Below are 19980 nucleotides of genomic sequence, written 5' to 3'. Positions count from 1 at the left end.
TGGCGGCTCCCCACAAGCGGCAACCTGTCCTGGCCACTTCTAGGCCGAAGCATGGCAGGCGGCTCTACGCACTGCCTCTGCCCACAGGTGCCACCCCTGCAGCTTCCATTGGCTATTTTTCCTGGCCAATGGAATTTGTGGAGGCAGCGTGCAGAGCCACCTGCCACGCCTTCACCTAGGAGCAGCTGGGACAGGTCACGGCTTGTGGGGCGCCGCCCAAGGTGAGCACCCCCCGGAACCTGCACCCCCTCCTGCGCCCCAAGCCCCCTCCCACACCCAAACTCTCTCCCACTTAGTTAACTGGCATTTTTCAATTATCGGCACCCCCCATTCCTCCAACATGCCAGATAAAACAGCTTTTACTGTACTTAGATTGCGAACTCTTTGTGGCAGGGACCATCTTGTCATTGTGTACCTACTGCAATGGGGCACTGGTCCTTGATTACAGCCATTAGGTGCTATTGCAGTACAAATAATAAATATCTGTTCCTTGTCATGCACTGGAAAATTTTGTTTCATGGGCATTTAATATATAATGGAATAAATCAAAGTGAGATAGTGCCTGGAGATGTAGCTTAGTGCATACACACAGTTGCAGCCTAACAAAGGCAAGTGTAGTCAACATTCAGGGTATGAAGTAAAAACAAACTTGCTACTTTGAGATACCAATATTAACTCTTCTTATTTCCCCAGCCCCTTCTATGGAGAAGACTTTTACTGTGAAATTCCTCGGAGTTTTCGTCACCTGTCATTTTACATTTTTGATAGAGATGTTTTCCGAAGGGATTCCATCATAGGTATGTGTTTATAAAATGCCTATTTTCATTGTAGTTGTAATCTTTCAGGATTTTCCATGTTCATCAAACTATAAGCAGCTATATGAATTCAGGTCTTAGAATGGGCATTAATGATAGTGATTGTGATTTAAAAAAAACACACCACAAAAGAAAAAAGTTGTCTCCTATATGTTATATGCTAGGAAATACAAATAAGTTGATGGGGAATGCAGATTATTAGTTTAATCAAAATATACAGTAAGTATTACAGCATTATATTAATGTTAGCAACATAATTTATAATCACTTGATTTTATGTAGGACTTTGTGATGGGATGTACGTGGCCTTTTGTGGATCCCTGCTGGAGGGGCTGGTTCTTGCTACACCCCACCACAGGAAGGAGCAGCAGAGATGAGTCCTCGCAGCCTGCCTAGAGAGGCCTTGTAGAAGCAGCCAATCAGAGCCCAGCAGGCTCAGATAAAAGCAGCTGCAGGGCTTTAGCTGGTCAGTTCCTGGCTGGGACCAGAGGGTCAAGAAAGGGTGCTCTTCTCTGGCCAAAGGAGCTCAACTGGCTGCATTTACTAGACCTGGGAGTGAGAGGACATGACAAGTTTAACCCTAAGGTAACAGGTGAAGGTAAAGGGAGCAGGAGGGAAGAGGCCCAGGGAATGCAGCAGTAACTAATTAAAGGAAGCAGTACATGGCTGCTGTATGCAAGGAAGTTGGAACGGGTGACTCTGGGTTCCGCCACTGGCCACTAGCAAAGTGGTCTAAGTTCCAAGAAGGGGACAGGATTCTTTAGAAGCCAGAATGAAGGGTGGGATTTAAAGGGCTAGCGATGGGGCTGAAGACCCTGGTGAAGATGGACAGTTTGTTTGACTTTCCCTGCCCTGGAAGGGGTTCATCCATTTTGACTGTGCCTCTTGGCCAGACGACTGAGCCACTGAAGACCCACCTAGTGAGGTCAAGTTTCAGAGTAGCAGCCGTGTTAGTCTGTATTCATGAAAAGAAAAGGAGTACTTGTGGCACCTTAGAGACTAACAAATTTATTTGAGCATAAGCTTTCGTGAGCTACAGCTCACTTCATCGGATGCATTATGTGGGGGGCAGGAGGAGGGAAAAGATTACAGTACCACACCCAGCCTCAAGGAGGCACTCAAGGTGAGTGCTGCCATCACAGGCCTGTAATCTCAAAAAGATCCCCAAATACTTTAAAAACTATCTGCATGTAGCATCACTAAAATACTATCACCTTTGGAGTAGGGGGCAATAGCTAATGGGTCATCTAGTATAAGAGTGGTAGGGGAAGGAGAAATTTCACCCAGAATATCAGGGCAAACCCTTACTTGTGCAAAGTCCCATGAGATTTTTCAGTGTCCATGCAAAGTAGACAAGACCTCTGCTTGTAGGATCCTGTTTGAAAGCCCGACATGCAGTAAACTCCGTAGCACTTAATTTATCTGCTTCAGGGCTTGTCTATATGGTCACTTAGTGCAAAGCAAACTGGGACGTTCTGCACCTGATTTAGTCTGCCATGCACTAAGTGGCTGCATGGACCCTGCTGCCATTCACTAACAGTTCCATAGAGTTCTTTGATTTTCTCCTGTTTCAAACAAGTATAGGTCAAAGTGCACTGTGTTACTGTGCGGCAGCAGGATCCACATGACAAATGAGTGCTTCGGAGGTTAGTAGGGTTCCGGAGTCTCCTGGAATCGGGCTCTATTTCATGGAGGCTACTGAAGCCAAACCGGGAGATTTTAGGCAGCTAAAAGTCTGGCAGTGCAGTGGGGCTAAGGCAGGCTCCCTACCTGCCCTGGTTCTGTGCTGCTCCCAGAAGTGCCTGGCACGTCCCTGGGGGGCAAGGGACTCTGCACTCTGCCAACACTCCAAACACTGACTCCACAGCTCCTATTGGCCGGGAACTGCAGCCAATGGGAGCTGCGGTAGCAGTGCCTGCAGACAGGGGCCGTACACGGAGCTCCACCACCCCTGGCCCGCAGGGACATGCCGGCCACTTCTGGGAGTGGAGTGGGGCCAGGGCAGGCAGGGAGCCTGCCTTAGCCCCGCTGCACCACCGACCGGGAGCTGCCTGCGGTAAACACTGCCCAGCTGGAGCCCAAACCCCTTACCCCCCTCCCTTGCCCCAACCCCCTGCCCAAGCCCTGAGCCCCTTTCTGCACTCAAACTCCTTCCCAGAGCCTGCGCCCCCTCCAGCACCCCAACCTCTACCCCAGCCCAGAGCCCCCTCCTGCACCCAAACCCTCTGCCCCAGGCTCAGCACGGAGCCCCCTCCCATACTCCGAGCCCCTCAACCCCAGCCCAGAGCCTGCACCTCTCCCCCCCCGCCCCCACACACACAACACAACCACCTGCCCCAGCCCCGTGAAAGTGAGTGAGGGTGGGGGAGAGTGAGTGATGGAGGGAGGGGGGAATGGAGTGAGCGGGGCTGGGCCTTAGGGAAGGGGCAGGGCAGCAAGTGTGTTTAGGTTTGTGTGATTAGACAGTTGGCAACCCTGGAGGTTAGTGTGCTGTAGGTTTACAGCCTGGCTGGCTGAGTGCTAACTGACCATCTAGACAATCAGTTAGAAGGATAAGGAGATTCCTCAAGCCTTCATGATGATGTTGAGGAGCGGGGAGGAGATTTAAAACCCTTTTAATCAGTCATATAAATGTCAAAATGTATTTGTTTTAGGACAGGGTTTTTTTTCCAAACTTTTTTATTTGTGGATGCCTAAAAATTTCAAATGGAAGTGCAGACCCCTTTGGAAATCTTAAACATAGGCTTTGGACTCCCAGGGGTCTGCAGACCACAGGCTGAAAACCACTGTAACGACAACCTTTCACAGATCCCTTCGACAGTCTGTGGGCCTCTGGTTGAAAACCACTCTTTTAGGAGCACAGACATTTTTCATTATCCTTGCAATGTTATTTTTTATTTTAAAGTTTTAGATGGATTCTTTTTTCAACAGTTTGACAAAATCATACATTATCTTTATTGTAAACAACAATGTTCCAGCTTAGTAAATCTGTAGTTCACAATGAGGAATACGTGCTTTGCTAAGTTTGTGGGGGCTGAAGGGGAGTGTGGAGAAATAGTTACAAAAAAAAGTGAATATATGCTGTACAAATGCAGTATGCAGTCATGTTTAGTGCATATAGAGTGAATCTGTCTAGCGATCAACACACTTCTTCTCAGTATAATTATTTCAGCATACAGTCACTGAATTCTTATATTAAAAAAAAAGGGAAAAAGACCTCAAAACTATGCAGTTGTTGTTTGATATTTTACACAAGGTGCATTGATTTTTAAATCAAAGCAAATTAAATCACTGCGTTTAATCATGATTTAAATCAGCAAGCAGGAAACATGGATTTAAATAATTGATTTGAACCTTGTTTTGCAGTTGTACTTTCATAAAGAAAAGGTTGATTCTCATTGATTAGTAACTATTAAAATATGTTGACTTGTAACTAAATATAGCCTTTACACTAAATTTGGTATTTTTTGCTAATAGGACACACTATATATGTATTTATTTAAGTGCTTACATAGCTTAACATACATTTATTCAGATTCTTAATCTTTACATTTTTTATTTGTTAATAAATGGTAAATGATGCATTTCTTATTTACTCATGACTTGGTGTCAAGCTCTGTTTGGATGGAAATGCAATAAAAATACACAACAGATTTTTTTTATTAATTACATAAAACTAGCTTAAATAGGCTGGCTACTTAAGAGAAATAGTTTTAAATGAAAAACATATTTTCATAAGCTAACTGAAGTTTTTTAGATAGTTGAATTAATATGAACCGAACTGATTGTTTCTGGTCACCATGTCCCTCAAGATTTTAGAGCTGTAGGGATTATCTTTCACAGCTAGTTTATATTCAAGCTTCCCTGCTTTTTCAACTGCCAATCAGTTTCTTAACTTTGAATGAATTAGTCATTGAACAGAATTAGTTGAGTAAACTGAAATGAAGAAAATGTTGTCACTACACCTGCAGAAGAGGCTACTGATGTCAAAAGCTGGTTTAGCACTTCAACAAACTCTGGTCTAGGTGCTTAGTTAGTGACGTCCACCATTCAGTGGTTTGACTTCTTTGAAAACTTTAGCAGAAAACGTGTACCACTTAAATTGTTGAAATTAAACTTAATATAATCTATGAAATATTTATTTATGCCTTAACATAGTTATAATTTAAATTAAATTTTAAATAGGTTTATTTTTAAAAAGAAAAATTTATTTATTTTAAATTTTTGAAAAAATCACTTTTATCCACTGATTTTTACATACAAACAAGCCAGGGATCTGAGTTATGGTTCCCTTTATAGCTCAAAGCTGTATTGTAGGTGCAGCATGCAGCTTTTTTTTTTTTTTTTTTTTTTAACCACATATTAATAGAAAGTACTAACTATGAAAGAACATACTTGGGTGAAGGATGTGGGAACCATAACTTGGAAGTCTGTTCTGTGGGTGTGAAATTTTGACTAAACCTGTATTTAGTTTCCTCTTGGGTACTTTATACTATGTTAATTCTTCTAGGGCCTGATCCAGAGTCTGCTGAAACCAGGTGAAGTCTTTAAATCAGAGGTGGGCAAACTCTGGCCCGCGGGCCACATCCGGCCCATCAGCTGATTTAATCCGGCCCTCGAGCTCTCGCTGGGGAGCGGGGTCTGGGGCTTGCCCTGCTCCCGTGCTCCTGGCAGGGAGCGGGGTTGGGTCCGCTCTGCTCACGCGTGCCGCAGCTTCCAGAAGCAGCAGCGTGTCCCACCTCCAACTCCTACGTTTAGGGGCAGCCACGGGGCTCCACGCACTTCCCCGTCCACAGGCACTGCCCCCGCAGCTCCCATTGGCAGGGAACTGCGACACCTGTGGACAAGGCAGCGTGCGGAGCCACCTGGCCACACTGCCATGTAGGAGCCGGAGGGGGGCTGCTTCCGGGAGCTGCTTAAGGTAAGCACCACCCAGAGACTGCGCCCTGATCCCCCTCCCACCCTCCGAACACCTCAGTCCCAGGCCGGAGCACCCACCTGCACTCCCATCCGAAGCCCTCACCCATCCTGCCCCAGTCCGAAGCCCCCACCTGCACCCTGAACTCCTCATTTCTGGCTCCCCACAGAGCCCGCAGCACCCAACCCTGATCCCCCTCCCACCCTCCGAACCCCTCAGTCCCAGCCTGGAGCACCTTCCTACACCCCAAATCCCACATCCCCATCCCCTGCCCCACCCCAGAGCCCACACCTCCAGCCAGAGCCTCACCCCCTCCTGTACCCCAACCCCAATTCCTTGAGCATTCATGGCCCGCCATACAATTTCTATACCCAGATGTGGCCCTCGGGCCAAAAAGTTTGCCCACCCCTTCCTTAAATTGACTTCAGTAGACTTTGGATCAAGCCCATAAAGTAATAGCTGCATTTCTATGAACAAATCCTATTCCCAAGAAAATTACTGCCTATTTATTTAGTGACTCCACTGCATTGAGATACAAAGGCAGGTTTGCTTAAAATAGGGATTTTTTATCTGGTAAGGGTAAATCTTTGTACAGATACTACAATCTAAAACAGAGGGGCATATGTTCCCCTGAGCCACTGATTGTTGGCATTAGAAGTCAAACCATTTGAAGGATTGTTTGGAGTCTTCTGTCCTTCCTTGAACTTCTGTCAGATTTCCAAAGCTTTACTGTGCTACTTGTTCCGATATACTTTTAAAAACTTTTAATATATGTTCAGAGTTAAGAAACTTTTCAGTTAGTAAACTGAACTCTAACATTTAGCTAGTAAAGATTAGAGAGCTTTCCTCTCTAGACCAGTGGTCCCAGAGGCCGCTTGTGGCCCAATCAGCACACAGCTGCGGCCCATGTGACATCCTTAGGGCCAAACAGGTAGCATATATATTGTGTGAATGGGTCCACATAACACAGAGAGAGCTGCATATGTGGCCCACAATGGTAAATAGGTTGAGAGCTGTAGACAAATCAGGATGCCTACTATTCTTCACTTTAGGGTTTCTCCTGCTATCTCTTTTTTTAAGGCGAAGGGCAGCATTATCTTTGTGTGTTTCCTTCCAAACTGGAGTGAAAGCGTGCAGACATCCAATCAGGTAAAGTTCATGTTTCTGCACCCTTGTACTCCTGCTCAAAATGGATAAAATCTGAACAGCAGTCACAGAAGGTTAGATAAATAACATATCGAATGGATGGGAGACACAATGAACTGTATGACTGAAACTGCTACAATTGCCTCAGCACTCTGATACCTAAAGCAACATGAGTAGAACAAAGAATCAATCTACAGTGCTTCATGAAAGAGTGTAAGGAAGACCACACTACTGTCCTGCAGAGCTCTCTGGTGGCAACTTCAGCTTTCTCTTCCGGCGAGATGGCTGTTTCTCAAGAGGAGTACATATTTGCACTGGGATATTGGAAATCTTGTAAAGGAGGAAGGATAAATTTGTTGGTTAAGGCACTGAGGTAGAACTCAGGAGATCTGATTTCAGTACCCAACTCTGACAGACTTATGTGACCTTGGGCAAGTCATTCAATCTCTCTCTACCTCAGTTTCCAATCTATAAAATGGGGATAATACATCATTTCTCCAACTCTTTTTCTCATCATCTCAGATTTTAAGCTCTTTGGAGCAAGAACTAGCTCTTCCTATTTTTGTGTACAGCACCTACCATAGTGGGACCATGCTGTTGGCTGGAGTCTCCAGGCACTTACTGCAATACAAATAATATTCTCAAAGCTCCCTGAACTAATTTTTTAATCCATCAAGGTGGTTTTGGACATATACAACTCCATTTATGGAACCTCTAATAGAAGGCATTTCAACTTAAAAGACTCATTAGTGTAAAATCTTAATTGCTGTACACTCTGCCACTTCTCAAATGTCAGGATTTAGGACAGAAAGTAGGGAAATCTCTTGATTTGAATAAAAAAGAAATTATGAAACTGAAATTTAAAATTTTTGAAACTTCTTTAAGCTTTGGAGCCTTCTTTTAGAAATTGGAGGAAAACCCATGCTCCTCTGATGGAGAGACTCTCTTGTGTGGTAGTAAGGAGGTGCTCCTTCCCTTTCTAATCTGATCTTGCTGATTCTTCATCTGAAGAAAGGAATTCTTCCTAATAAGGACTACAATCTTGAGGGTCATGGAAAGGAGAGTTATCCTGGTCAGACTAACTGGCAAAGCTATGACAAGGGCTGGAGAGTAGAAGAGGGAGGAGCTGGAGTCACTAAATAAATAGGCAGTAATTTTCTTGGGAATAGGATTTGTTCACAGAAATGCAGCTGTTACTTTATGGGCTTGATCCAAAGTCTATTGAAGTCAATTTAAAGCAGGGGTGGGCAAACTTTTTGGCCCGAGGGCCACATCTGGGTATGGAAATTGTATGGCGGGCCATGAATGCTCAAGGAATTGGGGTTGGGGTGCAGGAGGGGGTGACCCTTTCATCTGCCAGTGCCAAAAATGTACTGCATTGTTGCTCTAAAATTTATCTACTGCATAAGTATTTATCCTTCTGGGTTTGTTTTTGTTCAGAGATGTCTTATAAATAGGAAGAAAATATCTGACTTGTTTTGTTTTTGCTGGCTCAAGACTTCATCTCTGCTACACAATGTGTAAGTTACACTTCTACCTTTGATGCCGGAGAATTCACTGTCACAACAGGCCAAGGTAGAAATATAAATATTTCAAATTTGAATTAAAAAAAAAAAGACACCTAGTCAAAGCTCTAGAACCTTGACAATTAATATTACAGTAAATAAAAGCCCCATCAAATATTAATTATTCAGAAGGAACTCTGACAGCATACTACCTAAAAACCCCTACCCTCTCAGCATTCTGGGATGCACGCACTTAGCCCTCTCCAAAATCCCAAATCAAAAAGATGTCAAATCTATCCTATCAGACAGGAAACAGACAGTCAAGTTCACAACCTCTGTAAGCAATATTTGAACTATATTTTAGTGTCCAAAGTTTCCTAACAAAAATGTGATTTTCATTGTTGGCCTGAAATATACCCATCGGTTTCACTGAGTGGAAGAGGACACCCCTTATTTCTCTCTCAATAAGTGAATGGGGCAGTAGGGACTAAGAGTCCAGATGAAGTGAGACCTGCACATGTGGAGACCCCGACATGGGAAGGACAGAGGATTGAGTGTCATTGGTGGCATGAGCAAAGGCCTGGAAGAAGTTGGGACCAGATACTGAGCAAAGGGAAGCTTGTGGAGCCAGATGGGCGGGAGTGGTAACACTGAGGCATGAGAAAGCACGGACTAAAAGGAGAGGTAAAGGCTGGAATAGTGGTGAGAGTGTGTGTGCACTGACAGCAGTGAGAAGAAGCTGAGGCTGTCGAGCCATGAGCAAGAGAAGGGAGACCAAAAGGCTGTATTTGGGACCTCGGCGTGGTCCAGAGAGAAGTCTCTATGTAGAACAACCCTGCCCAGGAGGCACCTAATCACACAGGGTATAAATGCCTAGGTTGTCAAGGTTCTAGAGCTTTGACTAGGTGTCTTTTTTTTTTTTAATTCAAATTTGAAATATTTATATTTCTACCTTGGCCTGTTGTGACAGTGAATTCTCCAGCATCAAAGGTAGAAGTGTAACTTACACATTGTGTAGCAGAGATGAAGTCTTGAGCCAGCAAAAACAAAACAAGTCAGATGTTTTCTTCCTATTTATAAGACATCTGTGAACAAAAACAAACCCAGAAGGTAAACACTTATGCAGTAGATAAATTTTAGAGCAACAATGCAGTACATTTTTGGCACTGGCGGATGAAAGGGTCATAATGATAAACACATTTGTGGGTTTTCATGTTTCATTATTACGTCTGCATTTTCCTGACGCTAACTTGCTAAGTCATTCAGGATCTTCTTAGCTAAATTGATGATAAAGCTGTGAACAGCTGTGCCTTGGATGTATCTTGGATGCCAGGTGGAATGCAACATGTAATAAAGACAGAAATGCAAGGCTTGATTGGTCTGAAACATGAAATGTTTCTATTTTTACATATATGTAATGTGTGTGTAAATGCAAACAGTTTAAGCTGGTTATGTCGAACTGTCCTTGGACACTGTATCCCTGCTTTGGCTTGAGGGATGTTACCCTGGTATAACCTATTGTTTTTAAAGCATGTTGAGATACTTTGAGTAGGAAAGATACTACTGCAAATGAAACTGATTCTGTTCTCATTAGGGTTTATTTTTTGTGTAAGAGAAACCAGAATAGCTTTTCTTCCCTTTAAAATAAAATAAGCTTTTTTCTCTCCTACTTCAGTCACACATACACTCCTCAAGGAATTTGGGTGAGAGTGGTAAAGCAAAGACGACAAATCAGGGTGTATGTAATATATGAAACAATTGTCATCCAACTCTTCAAATAGGGAAAGGATTTGGGGGGGTTACAATTGGAAAAACCATTGAGACCAGTGCATCTCAGCAGTAATAAGCAAACCAGATATGTCTGGGCACAGTGGCAGAAAGAGAGCAGTATCACTGTCTTAATACCTGTGTAAGGAAATTGTAAATACCCATTCTCCTTTGAGTGTCCTCTGCATATTCCCACTCATGGGATGCTCCAACTGGTGCAGCCTGAAAGGTAGAATTCTAGCTAGCAGTAGCTGTTGGAGCACTCATGCTCCTCCCTCACCCCTCCCTGCAATGAAAGTGAAGAGTTCCAAGGTGAGGATATAAAAGGGGCATGGTGCTCCAGCTGCCTCAGTTCCTTCTAACTGGAACCAGGTGAACAGTTTGTGTGAAGCTTCTGGGTGCGTGATTAGATTTAGATCTTAGATGGTAAGTATTTAAATGTTGTTAGTTAATATTTTAGTGATTGGTAATATAGTTAGTTACTTGGATGGAACTAAAGAAGAAACCCTTTTCCAAAAGACGTTTCTTGTCCAGTGCATTCCCTGCGTTGGATACGCATGCTAGATGCCTGGCACGTTTAGGGGAAGGACCCTTGCCCTCCAAGTGTTCAATAAGCTCTACTTTTACAACAAGAGCAAAGACGGACAGAATAGGCTTCAAGCAATTCTGTTACAAGGACCACTGTCGTCAAAACCATCTGGAACCAGGAAAGGATATGGTTCCAGAAGAGCCCACAGATCTGCACCGGCACTGGATGAGTCTGCCACTCAACCACTAATGCTGAAAAACCCAGAGTTAAAGATCAGAAAAAGAAACCATTTGAAGGTGTCAGCCTTCTATGTTTAGCGCCAGTCCTTTTAATAAAGACTTGACTGGCAAGACACGTATGAGTTTTCAGTCCTCAGTGGTGTTCGCCTCTTTTAGAAGAGCCAATCTGCAGGAGAAAGCCCTTCTAAACAATATATGTTTAAGGAGCTGAGAAGTGATATCTACCTTCATAGAAAGGTGAGGAGACATTCTTTCTTAGACATGACACACTCAGATCCATTTGAGCCGATTCCAAAATTTAGGCTTGAGAAACTGGTGAAATGAGGGAGTACTGAGGCACCAAAGGCTGGTAATAGTGTGGCACCACACCAGATTGGCTCCATCCTCTGTTCAGGCAGAGATCAAGTCAGCTATATTGATGGAACAAGAAGAGCTTGTATGACAGCAGACTCAGGTATGTTTTTCTCCAGCAAGGAAAGAGCATGTAGAGGAATTCAGAATTTCTCCTCTCCTACCACCACGTAAAACGTCTTTGAATTCTCTGGGGAGGAATTTTTCTCCAATTTCCTTTGTTCAGCAAAGGGTATTACTGTCTCCAGTTCTGTCTGAACCAAGAATTACCTTTTGCAGAACCGTTTTGCGATCCATATTCTTCCTCTGATTAGAGGTATTATGAACAAAGATACCCTTATACCTCAGATCTGTTTGGGAAAAGGATTTATATATATATATATATATATATATATATATATATATATATATATATATATATATATATATATATATATATATATATATATATATATATAAAAGATTTATATATAGATTTTTATATATATATATATATATATATATATATATATAAAAATAAATCAGATCCAAATATGGGTTTCTGGCCTGACTGGCAAATAACACCTTGGGTTTGATGGCTACGCTGTTTTTTTTTCCGGCACCTTACCTTCTTATTCCCTATGTATGGGAATAGGTTTTCTCTGATTCAGTTCAGACAGGATGTACAATTACTGGATACAAAAGAACCTAGAAGTCCTGCTAAATCTCCTACAGCAGGGGGGGAATTTTTATCAGAAGAGGAAGAATTAATGGAGTTCAGGGAGTCAGATCCAGACTCTGGAGGAATGACATCCCCAGAATGTAGGGGACAAGTTAGCCTTGTCGTCTTGAGAAGATGTGATGCCATTCCATGAGTTAGTGGAGTCTATGGCGAACACATTGGATATTCCCTAATTTTCAATTGAGGAATCACGCCATCCCATTTTTGATATACTGGGAGCAGCTACTAGACCAGTGGTCCCCAAAATTTTCAGGGTCACACACCCCCTTACCTCTGTCTGTGCCCATGCCCACCCCCACCCCCCTGGAACTGGAGCTGCAACTGCTGGGGCATTGGGGGATGCAGACTGGGTAAGGGGGCCAAGGCTGGGGCTGGAAACCAGAGCCACATCCAGGAGCTGAGGCCGGGTGTGGGGCCAGGCCTGGGTTTGGAGCCATAGCCAGGCCATGGTGAGGGAGCAGAGGCTGGGGATGGGGCTGGGCACAGTGCCATGGTCAGGGGCTGAGGCTGGGGGCAGGGCCAGAGCAGAGTTGGGTGTGGAGTGGGGCTGGCCGGTGCTCCCTCTCCGCCCCCTGTCGGGACTGGCCTGGGCCCCGCCAGGCCCCCCTTGAATGTTCCTCTGCACCTGTATAGGGGGGCTCACCCCAGTTAGGGGACATCTGTACTAGACCAAAGTTACACTTTCCTTATTGGAAGGGCTGTGCCCACCAGCAAAGACCATCTGAAACAATCCTCCATCTTCCACCTTTATCAAAGAAGGCTGACAGGTTGTCCCAATTACCTTAGGACAGTTTGGCCATGTTCCACACTTCCAATTCATTGGGTGTAGAAGTGGCTTTGCGGAGATCTAACAGTGCTCAACTACAATCCACTCCATCTGATGAAGGGAAAAGACTAGATGTCATTGTCAGGAAAAGTTCTTCTACCACTGTAGCCATGCATATTTCAAATTATGAGTCTGTCATGGCAAGGTACCAGTACCCTCTGTGGGGGAAAATGTTGTTCATTATACTTTACATGAGGAGTTTAAGAAATTAGCAAATGCTCTACTCACGGAAGGCTAGAATGTTGCTAAATACAAATGGAGAGCAGTATTTGACTCTTCAGATGCTTTGACTAGAGCAGTAGCTTCAGCTATCATTTTAAGAAGGCATGCATGGCTCAAATCAGTAGGCCTGCCTCATGAGATGAAAATGAGGATTGAAGACCTTCCTTTTGAAAGGTCCTATTTAGTGTACAGATAGATGAAATGCTAGAAAAGATGAAAAATGTGATATCTACAACTAGATCTGTGGGCTTCTTTACAATGAATAAGAGATCATCTCTAGCTTCTAATTTTAGATATCAAAGACCATATATGTCTTCTATGTTGATTCCTCACGGATAATGGAGGAGGAATTATTATCCTCAGCCTCAGTCTCATGCTTCTCAACATCAACAGCAGAGGAAGAAGTCTTGTAAGCCTCATAATAAGGGGAAGAATGCCACAACTTCATCATCTGTGATTCCTACAAGGCCTCAGATGTAACATAAGGCTTTAGAGTTACAAACCAGCCCAGTTGGACATTGTTTACCCTCAGTTTGGGAATCACTTGTGCGAATTTTACCACAAATGGGAATTAATAACATCAGCTAGGTGGATCCTGGAAGTTATTGCATGCAGGTATACTATTCAGTTCAAGATGTTCCTGTGACGGCATCCCTGGGGGTGCAGCCTGGGCCTGTGAGACCACTGTGCCCCCTTATATCTCCAGCCTAGGCTGTCTCTCACAATGCTCTGCTAGTGACAAGCAGCAAACCCCTCAGGTGCTGTTATCACTTAGCACAACAGCATGTGGAGCCCCACACCCAGCTAGACTGCACGAATGCTTCCAGAGCTACTCATGAATCACACAGAGAAAGACACCAGCCGAATCCCCCCAGCTCACAGCACTGTACCTCAAGAATATACTGTCTTGCACTGCTCAAGACCTTTTTTGAGCAATGCAAGTTTATTAATTGGTTCACCGCTTCATCAATGGAAAGTGGATATACACAAGCCTTTGTAAACCTGAGCAGATTTGCCAAACAGTTCAGGAAAATTTACTGGTAAAGATAAACACTAAAGCAAGTTTATTGATTACAAAAGAGAGTTTTTTAAGTGATTATAAGTGATAAGCAAAATGTCAGAGTGGTTACCAAAAGAAAAGAAAATATAAACACACAGTCTAAACCTTAACCATTATCACACTGGACAGTATTTAGATCAAGCAATGTTTTCACCCCCACTGGATCTTACAGTCCTTAATATACAGGTTTGTCTCATAAACCTGGGCCAGTTTCCTCTGTTGGAGTCTTCAGTCTTCTGAGCATTCCTGTTGCTTGCAGTCTGGGTGGGGGTGGGAGGAAGGAGAAAAGGAAAAGCATGGGGCCACTCTGTTCTGTTTTATACTCTGAGGGCATGGCTACACTTGCAGATGTAGAGCGCTTTGAGTTAAACCAGCCTTCGGAGAGCGCCATAGGGAACGCGCTGCAGTCTGTCCACACTGACAGCTTCAAGCCCACTGGCGTGGCCACATTTGCGGCACCTGCAGCGGCATTGGGAGGGGTGCATTATGGGCAGCTATCCCAGCATGCAAGTGAGTGCAACGTGCTTTTCAAATGGGGGTGGGGTGGAGTGACAGGGAGTGTGTTGTGTATGTGGGGGGAGAGTGGGTTTTTGGGGGGCTGAGAGCATGTCTGCATGCTGTCTTGTAAATTCAGACAGCAGCAGACCCCCCTCCCCCGCCTCTCTCTTACACACACACACGCACCCCCCCACCCCCACCCCATTCCACAGTAATGGTTGCTTTGTCCCGGAGCAAATAAGCAGCCAGCTGTCAGAAACGGAGCTTTCAAAGGGCATTTCCGCATTCCTGCAGCGAGTTCAGAACAATGAGAAGAGTGGCCGCTTGACTTAAGGGGATTATGGGACGTTTCTGGAGGCTGATCAGAGCGCAGTAATGCAACACCTCGTCACACTGACACCGAGGCGTTTCAGCCAAGGCACAACAAGTGTTAATCTTCTCGCCGAGGTGAACTACCAGGAGCTCTGTAGGCGTGGAGTCAGAGAGCTCTACGTGCCTTGCCATTGTGGATGGGTAGTGAGCTAGGCCTCTAACTCGCAAGTGTAGCCAAACCCTTAGTTTATATGCTTGGAGAATACAAGTCCAAGCATGTCTGATGGGCCTTGCTGAGTCACCAGGGAAGGTTGAGCAATTCCTCTAGTGTGGCCTTGCACACGTGAGTCATTGAATTGTAATTCCTTTGCAGGACAGTGGCTGTTGATGGTTGTTTGACACCCGCCCGGGCGTTGGTTATTTCCTTTGCCCTTGTCTCAGGGGATCGAATATCTGGGTGATTCCCCAACTCACAGCATATTTTAGTGACAACCATACAACACATTCTCATAACTTCATATGCATTAATGATATACATATTTAGATGGAACAGTGTGTTCCAACAGATCATAATCTTTCCCGTGATACCTCACATGGTATGCTTTATATGAAATATCACAGTTATATATAGATGAGGAATATGGGGGCTACAGGGCCCTCCCCCGAGGTATGGAGTGTGTCAGTTCTCTACCCCTCCAACAACTGACTTCTGTCATCCTTGGTCAAGGATCATGCTCACCTTGATTTGGTAAGAGCAGAGGTCTAATCTCTAGTGGAGTTAGGTGCAGTAGAAGTGGTATTACCAGATCAGAGAGGAAGAGATTGTTTACTTATGTTTTCCTAATTTCAAAAAAGGTGGGGGGCCTTTGCCCTATTTTGGAGTTAAGAAAATTAAACACCTATATAAAGAAATTTTGTTTCAACATGTTATCTCTACCTTCTATAATCCTTTCTGTTTCCCTTCAGGATTGGTTTGCAGCTATGGATTTAAAAGACCTATATTTCCATACGACCGTAAGACCTTATAATCAGAAATACCTGTTTTTTTTATAGCTGGAGAGGACCATTTTCAGAACAAGGTCCTCCTTTTTGGGTTGTCTGCAGCGCCCAGAGTATTTACAAAATGCCTATGTGTAGTAGAAGCGTTCCTAAGCAGGCGGGGGATGTTTGTGTATCTGTACCTGGACGATTGGTTAATAAAAGTGTCATCCAAGGAAGACACCCTACTGCATGTAAAACAAATGTTTTCCTCTTTGCCAGTCTGGGATTATAAATAAATTGGGAAAAATCCATTTTAATCCCATCCTGAAGGAAACTCTTTATTGGGGGAATACTAGATTCAACTATGGCAAAAGCTTTCCTTCCAGAGGAGAAATTTATAAAAGTAAAAATGTCTATAAATCTCCTTTATCAATCCCCACAACAACCACTACCTTTTTTTCAGTGGTTGCTGGGTCTATTGGTGTCAACCGTGCCAATGATGCTATCTGTTCATCTTCAGATGAGGGAGCTTCAGAAGTGATGACCAGTAAATTACAGACTAGGGACATGTAATGCAAACTAGTAACTCCACCCCAGCTTTTAGCACCACTAACATGGTTAGCAAATGTTCAAAGTGTAATGAAGATATGCCTTTCAGTTCCCGTCCTCCACTGGAAATACTTGTCTCTGATGCATCCACACTGGGCTGGGGGGCACATTTGAACAACAGGCTGTTAATCAGAGCCTCATTGGTCACCAAATGAAAAGTATCTTCACATCAGTGGGTTAGATCTGAGAGCAACAAGATTGATTTAAAGTCATTTCTACCTCAGGTCAAACACAAGGTAGTTCAGGTGGTAACGGACAATATGATGGCATTATATTATCTGAACAAGCAAGAAGGGGTGGGGAGACTTATTCCCTACTGTTATGCATGGAGTCAAAGAAACTTTGGAACTGGTATATAGAGTATCATCATCCAATAGCAATCCATGAAGCAGGGAAGCAAAACACGCTCGCAGATTATCTAAGCAGGTCAACATGTCAGATTCACGAGTAGTCTTTGAAGGACTAAATAGTAAAACATCCTTTCAGTTTTGGGGGGGGATTCCCACAATAGACCTCTTTGCATCCAGCAGCAACAGGAAGTGTCAGAAATTTTGCTCAAGCGCAGGTGGAGACAGGGAATCAATACTGGATGTCTTTCTAATACGTTGGGGTCAAGGCTTAATGTATGCTTCCCCCTTATTTTCCCTCATGCAGAAAGTGATAAACAAGGTCAGATGGGCAAGGATAAGGTAATTTTAATAATGCTAGTGTGCCCCAGATGACAATGGTATCTAGACTTAATTCACTAGTCAGGAGGGCTAATGGAGCCTCTGGCACTGGAGTTGTCACAACACCACAGAATGGTTTATCACCCTGATCTTCAGTCTCTTCCTCTTAAAGAGTAGGGAGTAGGACTCTGGGAATGTCAGAAAACAGTTGTTTATTACAAGTGCAAAATGTATTGTTGCATTCCAGGAAATAGCCCACACAGAAGTGTTATAGTTGTAGATTTTTATTATGGATTTCCATGTATGATATATATCCATATACAGCACCAGTTAGTTATGTTTTACAATGTTTATTATACCTTAAAAAAAGCAGGTCTTTCACTATCTTCAGTAAAGGTTAATCTCCCAGCCATATTAGCGTATCACGTACCTGTGGGGAGGAAACAAATTTTTACTAATGATGTAGTTAAAAGGTTCTTAAAGGGCCTAAATAATTTATACCCTCCAATAAGGCGCTCTATGCCATTTTGGGATTTAAACTTAGTGCTTTCACATTTGATGAGACCTCTCTTTGAGCATTTAGGAAGCTATAATTTATTTTATTTGTCTGTTAAGGCAGTGTTTTTAATACCCTTCACCTCTGCAATGCTTATAAGTCTTATAAGTGAACTACATGCAATATTCACTGATCTGCCCTTTATTGGTTTTCATACATGCCCAAAGTTTTTACCAAAAGTGGTGTCCGATTTTTCATATAAAGCAGTTTATAATTTTACTGTTTTTCCCCCCAAACCATATACATATGATGGAGAGGCTATGTTACATACTCTAGATGATCTAGCCCTTTATTTAGATAGGACTAAACAATTTAGACAGCACCAAAATTTATTGCTTATGAAAGAGAGAATGAGGGAAAAGCTATTTCTGTATAAATGATTTCAAGATAGGTTAGATTATGTGTTAAAGTATCTTATGAATTGAAAGGGTTGTCCCTTCCTCAGGGAGTTAGAACACTTTCTACTAGATCGAAGGCAGCCTCTATGGCTTTTTCTAGACACTTTTCCTCTAATAAAAATATTTAGAGCTGTTCTGTTCACACTTCCACTAAATTCTACTGCTTAGAATCTAGCTCTGATGCAAGATTTGGCAAAGCAGTCCTGCAGTCTCTATTTAATTAGGACTTTGTGGTCCCACCATCCTGGGTCAGATACTGCTTTACTAATCTATCTCCTGAGTGGGAATACACAGAGGACACTTGAAAGAGAACGGAAGGTTACTTACCTGTAACTAGAAAAGGAGTGCTTGTGGCACCTTAGAGACTAACCAATTTATTTGAGCATAAGCTTTCGTGAGCTACAGCATCGGTTGAAGTGAGCTGTAGCTCACGAAAGCTTATGCTCAAATAAATTGGTTAGTCTCTAAGGTGCTACAAGTACTCCTTTTCTTTTTGCGAATACAGACTAACACGGCTGCTACTCTGAAACCTGTCATTACCTGTAACTGAGGCTCTTAGAGACAGACTCCACAAATTCACACTTCACGCCTACCTCTCCCTGCTACTTCAGACTCCTACTCACTAAAAGGGCTTGGGGTTGTAGGGGAAGGAACTGAAAATCCTCGCTCTGGGACACTCAATGTTCACTGAAGGGACAGGCGAGAGAGGCGTGTGAGCACTCCAGCGGCTAGAATTCTCCCATTTAGGCTGTACCAATCAGAGCATCCCATGAGTGTGAATATGCAAAGTCCATCTCAAAGAAACTCAGTTACAGATAAGTAACCTTCATTTAATTCACAGTTAGTTTTGAGTATGTTGGGTATTCCCTTTCACTTTGGTGGAAATATTAAATGAGAGAAAATAACGAATGCAAAAAAGGCAGTTAATGGCAGTACATTGTAGCAGAAAGCTTCTTCCTTAACCTAGCCAAATCCTGAAAAGAATGACTGAAGAAAAACAGCTCCACTTTAAGCCCCCAGCTGGTATTCTCATGGGCGTGTAATGAGTAGCTCAGGATGCAGACCCGTGACCTTGAGTGTACAGATCAGTTAAAAACAGGAAACATGCCACCTCATCAGATCATTTAGCACAACACTAAGAGAATAGTTAATCCTGTATACCCTTCGTGTGACCGATACACAATTATTTATCCTCTACTTCAATCAAAAGTGTAGGGAAAATGATGACAAGATTCTATTTATTCTGAAAACTTATACCCCTAAGTCTAACATGAGGACTCTTATTTGAAGCAAGTTTGTTTTTGTTTTTTGCTAAGTGTTTGCACATATACATGCTGTAACCTAGAAATAATAAAATCTTGTGTGTAATGAAGTGCTTTTTGAGGTGGGGAGATGACTTCACTATGGGCCAAATCCTGGCCCTCTCCTCCATGAGAAAGGAGCTCTTACTCCCAAATAGAACGTCTCTGTGCTATCTGATTGACTTGTGGGTTAGGCTGGTGTGGTAGGGGGCAAGGAGGTGGTGCTTAGATGTTGTGTTCAGGCCCACTAAGCTGTTACCTGGAGGGGCAAGGAACTCGTGCAGATAGACCTAACGTGGTTCTGTGAGGATCCTTCCTCTCTGCTGTGCAGCCCTGACATTGATTGCTGCTACTTTGGGCCTTCGTGGCCTCTGTAAAGCTGCCTTCGGTGGGTGTGAAACATACCATTTGTGACTCAGAGAATTCTGGCAGGTTGCGTCCTTCCCTCCACCCCACTCCCCACTGCTTAGTCTGGTGGAGGAGCTGTGGCAAAGTGAAGCCAATTAAAGGCAAATTTGTTTTTTTAACTCTAATTTTGGTGTATCCTAATATGAATCC

At 43.5% G+C, this 19980-nt stretch overlaps 1 protein-coding gene across 2 annotated transcripts in view; it reads left to right on the top strand.

Moving 5' to 3' along the window:
• Window positions 1-19980, top strand: part of RASA3 (RAS p21 protein activator 3) — a 254071-nt gene that overhangs the window by 137721 nt on the left and 96370 nt on the right. For both annotated transcript variants that reach the window (XM_037897369.1, XM_037897364.2), the window contains exon 3: window positions 694-797. In XM_037897369.1, coding sequence (XP_037753297.1) covers window positions 694-797 — 104 coding nt within the window. The remainder of the gene's footprint in view (window positions 1-693; window positions 798-19980) is intronic.

Source organism: Chelonia mydas, chromosome 1, assembly GCF_015237465.2.
Source record: "Chelonia mydas isolate rCheMyd1 chromosome 1, rCheMyd1.pri.v2, whole genome shotgun sequence".
NCBI classification, from domain to species: domain Eukaryota; kingdom Metazoa; phylum Chordata; order Testudines; family Cheloniidae; genus Chelonia; species Chelonia mydas.
This window is presented reverse-complemented; position numbering and strand designations above follow the sequence as displayed.